This window comes from Coenobita brevimanus, chromosome 48 (genome assembly GCF_032717465.1).
Source record: "Coenobita brevimanus isolate Jiangsu-jjx chromosome 48, ASM3271746v2, whole genome shotgun sequence".
Classification (NCBI taxonomy): Eukaryota; Metazoa; Arthropoda; class Malacostraca; order Decapoda; family Coenobitidae; genus Coenobita; species Coenobita brevimanus.
Window position 1 is genome coordinate 24,239,875 of NC_137001.1, and position 9,527 is coordinate 24,249,401.

At 40.5% G+C, this 9,527-nt stretch overlaps 1 protein-coding gene across 2 annotated transcripts in view; it reads left to right on the forward strand.

Annotated features, from left to right (window-relative positions):
- Tmx3 (Thioredoxin-related transmembrane protein 3) overlaps window positions 1–8,512 on the forward strand; it is a 15,439-nt gene extending 6,927 nt beyond the window's left edge. Inside the window, exons 7-13 of one of the 2 annotated variants that reach the window (XM_080271903.1) lie at window positions 2–129; window positions 1,970–2,040; window positions 3,097–3,120; window positions 6,311–6,364; window positions 6,918–7,110; window positions 7,770–7,959; window positions 8,316–8,512. In XM_080271903.1, coding sequence (XP_080128029.1) covers window positions 2–129; window positions 1,970–2,040; window positions 3,097–3,120; window positions 6,311–6,364; window positions 6,918–7,110; window positions 7,770–7,959; window positions 8,316–8,341 — 686 coding nt within the window. In that variant the 3' untranslated portion in view covers window positions 8,342–8,512. The remainder of the gene's footprint in view (window position 1; window positions 130–1,969; window positions 2,041–3,096; window positions 3,121–6,310; window positions 6,365–6,917; window positions 7,111–7,769; window positions 7,960–8,315) is intronic. The other variant, XM_080271904.1, reaches the window with a different exon arrangement.
- Window positions 8,513–9,527: the final 1,015 nt, after the last annotated feature.

Consider the following 9,527-nt stretch of genomic DNA (forward strand, 5'->3'; position numbering starts at 1 on the left):
GTTCCCGACGACGTTGAAACAGCTGAGAACCAGACCCTACTCAACGCCTCCCTAGCCAAGTGGGTCAACCATGAGCGCTTCATTCTCTACCCCAAGATAACCCACGGCAACTTACCCGAGCTGTGGAAGGTAAGAGATGTGGTTAACTCTGTCTTATTTACTGGTGTGGCTTATTAATGACATGTCTTATTTGATATGGTCATGTGGAGAGAATGGATAACAATAGAGTGGTGAAAAAGGTATATCTGAGCGAATTTGAAGGAGGGAGGAGGCGAGGTAGGCCAAGGAGAAGGTGCAGAGATATGGTGGATGAATGTGTGAGGAAGAGAGGTTTGGAAGTCTGTGAGGCTAGGGAACTGACAAGAGATCGAGCCGGCTGGATGAATGTTGTGAAGAGAAGTGCATGATCAGGGATTTGGCACCCCTTTTTAATGTGACAGCATCCGGATTAACCCTATCAGATACGTTAGAAGCTACAGAACGTGGTGAATGTTTTTGGCATATCCTATGGAGCCAGGATTCAGGGGGCTTGAATGATGAGTGAATGGAAGCGTGGCCTATTAGATTTGGCAAATTTGGGCCGTCTGGACATTGCTACTCCTCACCCTGCCCTAAGGTGGGGAAGGAGGTCCGGATGATGATGATGATGATGATGACTTATTTATGACATGTCTTCCCAAAGTAACTCACAGCAATCTGCCTGAGCTGTGGAGGTATGATTGTCTTATTTAACCCCTTCAGTCTTGAAAGTATTAAGAATATATGGAGTAAATGGGAAGTTGTTGAATGCTGTGAAGAGCATGTATGAGGGTGCTAAGGCTGCAGTGCATGTGGGTAGTGAACTGAGTGAATTTTCCTACCTGAAGGTTGGAGTGAAACAGGGATGTGTCATGTCTCCATGGTTGTTCAGTCTGTATATGGATGGGATTATAAAAAGGAATAAAAGTTAGGGCAGTGGATGTTGGAGTGGCCCTAGTGAGAGAGGGCAGTGCTTGGAAACTCCCTGTACTGTTGTTTCAGATGCTACTGTCTTAAGTGAAGACGAAGGGGAGCTGCAAGGCTTGGTGGATGAGTTTGGGAGAGTGTGTAAGAATTGGAATCTAAAGGTGAATGTAGGGAAGAGTAAAGTTATAGTCTTCGAGAGAAGTGAAGTCAGTGAATGTACAGTGAGGTTGGATGAGGAGGAAATGGAAAATGTGCGTGTGTTTAAGTACAGTACTTGGGCAGTGTGCTGAGTAAGGATGGAAGTTTGGAGGGTGAAGTGTTTGAAAGGGTACAACAAGGAAGAAAGGTTGCTGGTTCCTTGAAAGCAGTGATAAGAAACAAGGAAGTGAGCATGGAAGTGAAAAAGTTACAACATGACTATTGTGATACCAACTCTAACGTATGGAAGTGAAGCTTGGACCTTGTTGGAAGGACACAAGTCAAGAGTGAGAGCAGTGGAAATGAGTTATTTTAGAGGAGCATGTGGAGTTACGTGGAGAGACAGACTGACAAATGAGGAAGTGAAGGAGAGTTGTGGTGTGGATGTGGATGTGATAGGAAGCGTTAGGAGAAACACACTGACGTGGTTTGGCCATGTGGAGAGGATGGAGAGTGAGAGAGGGATGAGGAGAGTGTATATGAGTGAGGTGGAGGGGGGGAGAGGGAGGGGGAGGCCAAGGATGGGGTGGAGGGATGGAGTGGAGAGGTATATGAGAGAGGGGGTTGTGAGTTGGGAGCAGGACAGTGAAATGGCTGGGGGGAAAGCAATTTGTTTGTGGCTGCCCCATACGGGATTGAGGCTTCTGGCAATAGATAGATAGATAGTTGTATATGTATGTATGTATGTATATGTATGGTATGTATGTGTTTATATATGTATGTATGTGTGTGTTTGTATATATTATGTATATGTATGTATGTGTATACTGTATTTATGTATCTATTGCTGTGATGATATTCCCTACCAAATTTCTTTGCCCTACAGATAAAGAAATTCCTGGTAATCACGGTGGTTAAGGAAAGCAAGATTGGACGCATCACCACAGATGAGGATGTGTAAGTAGCATATATATACATTCTTACTCTTAAATGAAACAAACTTTAATCCATAACCATTAAAAACAGTTAACAAACAGATAATTGATGGGGTCATGGAAATAGAGAGTATCCTAGTTGGTTTGTGTTTACCTGATAGAACAAGGCCACTCCTGCAGCTTTAATACATGCTTGTGATTGCATGAAAGAGTTACAGTTATGAGGTGACAATGTGTCTTTTTTGCATAATAGATTGGTGCTTCAGTGTGACTACAGTATACTTGGCCATCAACTGAGCTGGAAGGGGTTACAGTAAGATAATATTATGGCTCTACATCCTTTCCATAGCACTTTTCATGAGAAGCATCGTATTTCAGAGTTTAGTGTTAATCTTTGTCAGGTGAAAGCAAACCAACTGCATTTATTTAATCAGTAACCTCTAAAAGATGTTAACTTTGTAGGTTAAGCTCTGAAAATAGTTAGCAGAAATATGTAAGTTAGGGGTAATGGACCTAGTAAGCACAGTATTTCATATTAGAAGAATTTCATACTTTCTTTCCGTAAATCTCAAACTCTGTCTAGCTGAGAGGGTGGAGCATCTTGGAGGGTTGGCTGGTGTTGCGTATAGTGATGTAGGTTAGAGTTCTTTTACCTTAACTTAGCGCAGCTTTTCAGCCTTGTGTAGCTTATTTCACATAACCCAGTGGCAGACTAAGATAATGCCCAATTCCACATACTTTCCATAGCACTTCTTTATAGCAGCATAGCCTAGTGTTATTCTGCTGTAATAACTCAGTGTTCAAGATGGATAGATGGCAGTTGTAGGGAGAGTTAGAATAGAGAGAGTATAGGAAGGGATGTGGGAGGAAGTAAGTAATTAGAGTGAGAGTTAGGGCAGAGTGTAGGATTGTATGTGGACCGAGAGAAGGAAAGGACTGCCTGATAGATAGATAAAATAGTTGATAGAGCAATAAAGGACAGCCTGATAGATAGATAGATAGATAGATAGGTAGATTAACTAATAAGACAGCTGAATAACTGACTCTTTAACCATCTCGTTTCCTTCCCCGATTCCAGTGAAGACTATGTTGATGGGTACAAGTAAGTGATCCTCTAAAATAAATATATAAATTAAAATAAGGTAGATGCAAATGGGACCCCTTATTAGATGTAGATTATTTCCTCCCCTGTTGCTTGATTTATTCGTACCATCTTCCTTAGAATATTCCCCCTGATGCCTTGATTTTTTTGTACCATCTTGCCTAGAATATTCCTCCTGGTTCCTTGATTTATATTTACCATCTTCCTTTGAATATGCCTCTCTATTCCTTGATTTTTTTTTGCTTATCACCTTCCCTAGAATATTCCTCCTCCTCTTTTATTTCTTTCTTACCATCTTCCTTTGAATATTCCTCCCAATTCTCTGATTTATATTTACTATCTTCCTTTGCGTATTCCTCCCTCTTCTTGAATTTATTTTTACCATCTTCCTTTGAATATTCCTCCTCCTCTTTGATTTTTTCTTACCATCGTCCTTAGAATATTCCTCCCTGTTCATTTATTATTACCATCTCTGTATGATTTTATTTACATAGATTGAACATAGATTTTTTTTTTTAAATTATTGGAGGGTTGAGATGTTGATTTTAATAACCACCCTGAATACAAAAGGCCTTTATTAGTTGAAAAATTAATGTAGCACCAGCAAGAATAAATTACAAAGGACATTTATAGTTTCTTCTACCTAACTCCAAGTGATTTAATTCGGTTTATGGTAGACTTTTTGAACTGGAGGAGTTAGAATCGTATCATTGTATTGTATCGTTTATAAAGGCTCCAGCGTGCTTGTATGTGTATGTATTGTATCATTTATAAAGGCTCTCTGTGCTGCTTGATCTCTGGCATCCTCCATATTCAGTCTTTTACCAGTTTGATACAAGAGACATGAACTTGTTTGAATTAAATTATCTGGTAACTGTCTGGTGGTTTAGGGAGGTACTGCAGCTAGATGAAGCCAGTAAAGGTTTTATCTAAGGGGTCATTGGAAATATTTGCTCACATAATGCTACTCAGGGTTGGTGAGGCTGGTCACCTGTACCTTAAGTTTGGGACTTAATAGCTTAGCCCTGGTATCCTACACTCCTGATAGGGCAAAGAAGGATCGGGTGATAGATTGGTTGATGGAGGAGCAAAAATCTGTCTAGCTATGTATCTATAGCCTGACGCCCTAATCCCGCAAAGGGTGGCCGCAGACAAAACGCCTCCAAGTGGCTCTGTCATCCACCATTTGACTGCCCTCCCCTCAGCTCACTCCCTCCTCCCTCTTATACCTCTCAAGGAGCAAAAATAGCCTTAAAAATTAATCTCACCCTGTGCTACCATCCGATTCTTTTGTTTAACTTGGGAGGGACCTTTAGCACCAAGAGAATTGTTCAAGGCTTTAACCCCATCACTTTGAATTTCTCTCCTAAGCTGAATAAAATTGTCTGGAGAAAGTAAGATGTAATATTTTTTTCTTGCTGTTACCATATGATTTTATAGAGCTTAATAGAGAACCGTAATAGATGAGAATTTTTTAAAAATCTTGTAGCCCATTTAGGTTGAAAAGTCGGTCTAAAAATCATCTGGAGACAACAGTACAATTTTAACTCAATACTTCCCATTACCAGATGATTTTATTTAACTTAGAGGCACCGTAAGAGTAAAGAGGTTATCGAAGCCTATGTCCAACCCCTCCAGTTCACAAGGGCAGTATTCTTGTGTGGTTCGGAAGCTTACTAACACCTCGTCCTCACCAGTTTGTTTCTAATTCTGATTCCGTTACTATATTCTTGCGTGTTGTGGAATCAGTGTTTATATTATAAAGGATATTGGTAGCAAAATAGAGGATGTTTATGGGTAGTTTAGAAGGAAGAAGGCAGTATTTTCTTGTGGCAAGGAAGCTTACTAACACCCCTTCCTCACCAGTTTATTTCTGATTCTGAATCGTATTATATTCCTGTCTGTTATTCATGCAATCTTTGTTGATACTGAAAAGATCTAAGAATAAAAAAAGAGGATGTTCATGAGCAGTTTGGAAAATAAATCATTAAAGAGCTGCTAGGGAATCTCGGTACCTGACAACAATACAGGCCAGTCTCTCACAGTGTAAATAAAGTCATATAGAGGTAGCAAGGATATACATGGCATCTTTGTGTGTAGTGTCTCTTATCCTTACTCTCGATGTAGAAATATTTGATTGAGTGTATTGTAATGCTGGTGGGCTATAGTAGAGTTGATTTCCCATAGTACCTTATTATAGTACAGTAGTTTTTGTAACGACTGTACTGTACTTGTAGCGGATATTTTGAAAACTGAATATTTTACCATGCATAGATCAGAATGTTGTAGTACTGTATTTGAAAGTCATATGTATTTTCTTGTCATTATGTCTGAGGTACCTGCATGCTTCTCTGTTTGCTGTTTATCTGTAATATTCTCTACATGAGTTTTGTGTAATTATCTATCAATCTATTGCTAGACCCCTTAATCCCAATTGGGGTGGCCACAAATAGATCGCCTCCATGTCGCCCTGTCTCCTGCCATATTGTCGCCCTCCCCCCAGCTTACATCTCCTCTCTCGTATACTCTATCTGTCTATCTCTGTCTGTTTATCTATCTGTAAATTTTTAGAACAGTTTCAGTATGATGCTAATTACAACACTGATGATTACATTCTTGTCAGTACACCTCTCCTAATTTTTTCATCCCAGTTAATTTTGCATATTATAATGTTGTTGCTTGTACTGATGTTATGATATTGATGTAGACTGTATTAAAACCCTCGCTGTGGTGATGTGTGCACTAGTTTCTTGCTGTCTGTGAAGATGATTTATTATTATTATTATTATTATTATTATTTTATTATTATTATTATTATTATTATTATTATTATTAACACTGAGCGACAAGCCAAATAATTTTCTCTACACCAGGAAACCATTTACTACGCTGGGTGGTAACCATATAACCAAATAATGGCACCTGGTGGTTTAGTGGGTAATTCTGGCGCTCCAGCCAGATTGAGCTGGTGTAGGTTTATATCCAAGGGGTGGTTGGGGTTATTGCTCATGTAATGCCGCTCAAGGATGAGTGAGGCTGGTCAGTCTCATCTTAAATGTCAGGACCAGCTTGCGTAGCCCCAAGCTCCTATGCTCCTCATGGGGCAACACTGTTTTAGATGATGAATGAATGAATGAATTATTGTTATACTTGTACAGTAAATATAAACTGTTCTTTTGTTATTTTACAGGTTCAAGGACATGGTGGAGTCAGTGATTGTGAACAACCGAGAAAAATACCACAAGTAAGTGAGTTTTTGATTCTCTCTCTCTCTCTCTCTCTCTCTCTCTCAGCCCCCAGGTTTATTCATGGTGGGAGAGGAGCCTTTGAACACTTTTTCCTTATTAATTTATTTTACATATTACACCTTAACATTCTCTTGTATGTTATGTCGTTTTTTTATGTAGATAGTTTGCATTAATGACTTGTGAGATAATGTTAAGGTACAACCTGCAGAATAATTTACTAAAGAAGAGGTGTTAGGAAATCACTATAGCCACTTAGAATATGACAGTTTCACCCCATCATTAGGTGAGAAGAAAGGCCAGGATGGTAGTGGTGGTGGTGGCAGTGGTGGTGGTGGTGGTGATGGTGGTGGCAGTGGTGGTGGGGATGTGGTGGTGGTGGTGGTGACTGCGGTGGTGGTGATAATGACTTACACAGATGCCTGTCAGCCCCCTCCCTGTACCCCCAAAAGGTGATGGTGGACTGCAGGATGAGGACCACCAGTTGCACATTTATTTGAGCCTTGGGTAACATCATCATCATTGCAGTTATCCCTGTCTCTTGTTTTTCAGGCATTTCCAGTTTGGTTGGACAGGGACACCAGACTTAGCCAACAGCATTGCCATGGAGCGTTTACCCCTTCCGTCGTTGTTAGTGGTTAATGCTTCTACCCTGCACCACCACATGCCAGAGGACCCCCCACAGCATCTCACACCAGAGGCCATACAGATCTTCCTCGATGCTGTTCTTGCTGAGTCTGCTCCTGTAAGTATACCAAACTCTCATAGGTGCAGATTTTTACTCCTGGTTGACACTATCTATATATTTTTAGCCAGACCCGTAATTGGGAAAAATGGCCCTGAACAATTTGCCTCCCTGTCACCCTGTTCACTCCTTCCAACTCATTCATCTCATGGTCAGGTCTTTAGCCAGATGCCTAAACCTAAAGGGGTGGCTATAGACAAATTGCGTCCCTCTCATTTTGTTCCCGTCCATCAGGCAGCACTTCTTTCAATTCATACCACCTTCTTTCATGTAGCTCCACCTCATCCTTGGTCATCCCTCTCTCCCCCTCCACCTCATTCTTGGTCTTCTGCCTCTCACCCTCCACCTCATTCTTGGTTATCCTTCTCTCCCCCTCCACCTTATTTGCATACACTTCTCTGGTCAACCCATCATTCTCCATTCTCTCCATATGGCCAAATTATCTCAGAATACTTCTCCTAACGCTTTCAAGTACTTTCTGCATCGGCACCACAATACTCTCTCTTTCTCTCCTTATCCATATCTAATAGTTTCAAATGAAGATAATAATAATGATGATGATGCCAGTGATGGTGGTAATGATACTGTCTAATAATTATGATGCTGGCAATGGTGGTGGTGATGATAATGATGTAAAGCCAATTCATCATTCCCACAAGGCGTATGGTGGTGATTCATGGCCGGTACGAGCCTTCCGCATGTACTACAACGCCCGATCATCCCTGGAGGACATGTGGCAGGGCAATCCAGTGCTGACGGCTGTACTCTTTGGCCTCCCTCTGGGCTTCCTCTCCCTCATCTGCTACTCAATCTGGTGTTCCGATATACTGGATGCTGACGATGATGAAGGTAAGAGGTCAAGGATTAGGATTATCGTAGAGTGTGTGTGTGAAAGTATGATTCTCGTATACCCCTAATGTCTTTAGATTGAATGGCCTTTGCAATAAACTTTTTTTTTTTCTAAGTATTGGTGATTTTTCATGTGAGTATTGATGGCAAGTTAGTTATATATTTATCATTCTTTTCAGGCCATTATTCTCAAATATATTCCCAGGAAATATTTCAAATAATGAGATAAATGAGGCCCTTACCCATTATTTGGTGGGAAGAGAGCTAAGAATAATGATGATGATGTTGATGATGATGATGGAGGAGGAGGAGGAAGGGGAGGTAAAATAACTGTACTGTATTTTTCATCTCCACAGAGGAACACCATGAGAAGAAGGAGTAAGCAAGTGAATTCATACTTATACAGTATTTGGTAAGTCTAGAATACAGTATATAATAGTAGAACAATCGAAGGTATTTGTTTACTGTTGACGAGTATTATAGTAACGATTATTAATGAAGTGGCGAAGGTGCAGCGCTGATATATTTACTGTGATGTGATACCAGGTCAAGGTGGCCCATATGAAGGATGATCTATATATAGCACTCCACTAGAACTCATCAGGATGGGAGCCAAGGTGAAGGAAGTGTGTAGCAGCCTTGGATTCTACTCCCACCATGCAGTATATCTTGGTGTGGGCATGGGAGTGGCAGTGGGAATAAGAAATAAATGATACAAGTCAGACATTGGTAATGCTAAGCCAGCCCCACAACACATGGGAAAGCACATGAAGGAGTGGAAGAGAAGTGTCAGACATGGACCAGCTTGTATTACAGTCTTGTTGTGGGATGGCCCAGTCTGCTGGTGTGGGGAGTGTAGACATTTTGGCTGCCATTTGAAAATACTCTCTACTTTTCACTTGACCTTTGCCTAAAATTGGCATCTCTCAATTTTTATTGCTGAGTTGTAACAGTAGATTAACACTCCAGTATGCTGCTGCTCATGAAGAAGTGATGTGAAAATGATGTAGAGTTGTAGCTTTTTTTTCCCCCTCCCATTGAACTACTGTATGTGAAACGAGCTGCAAAAAGTTGAAAATCTGGACCAAGTTAAGGTGCAAGTAAGTTATCACCTATGCAGTTGTTGTACATAAAAAAAAGACAAATTTATAAAGTATACAGTATATGAAAAGGATTGTAGAAATAGAAAATGATGCTGGGTATACCCTTGTAGCACCGACAGAACTGTTCCTACAACACACGAAAGTTAGAATTTGCCAGTACAGTATATGGATTACCCCATACAGTAATAAACAAATTCCCGTTGCATTTAACTCCAGTGTAATGAGACCTTGGATACCATGTGTGAATAATAGTAATCTCCCAGTGTACCTTTGGCTCCTCACTAATGTACAGCCAACCAAAAGAAGTACCTTACACTTTGGGATTGATGGATGTGAAAATCAGTAAGTTTTGCAGACACGCATGAATCATAATTAACCCAGTGCCGCAAAAACTATATCACCCACTCTGTTTTATGTGATTTAGTGTTCTAATAATTACCATAGAGAATATTTGCACGTGTCACA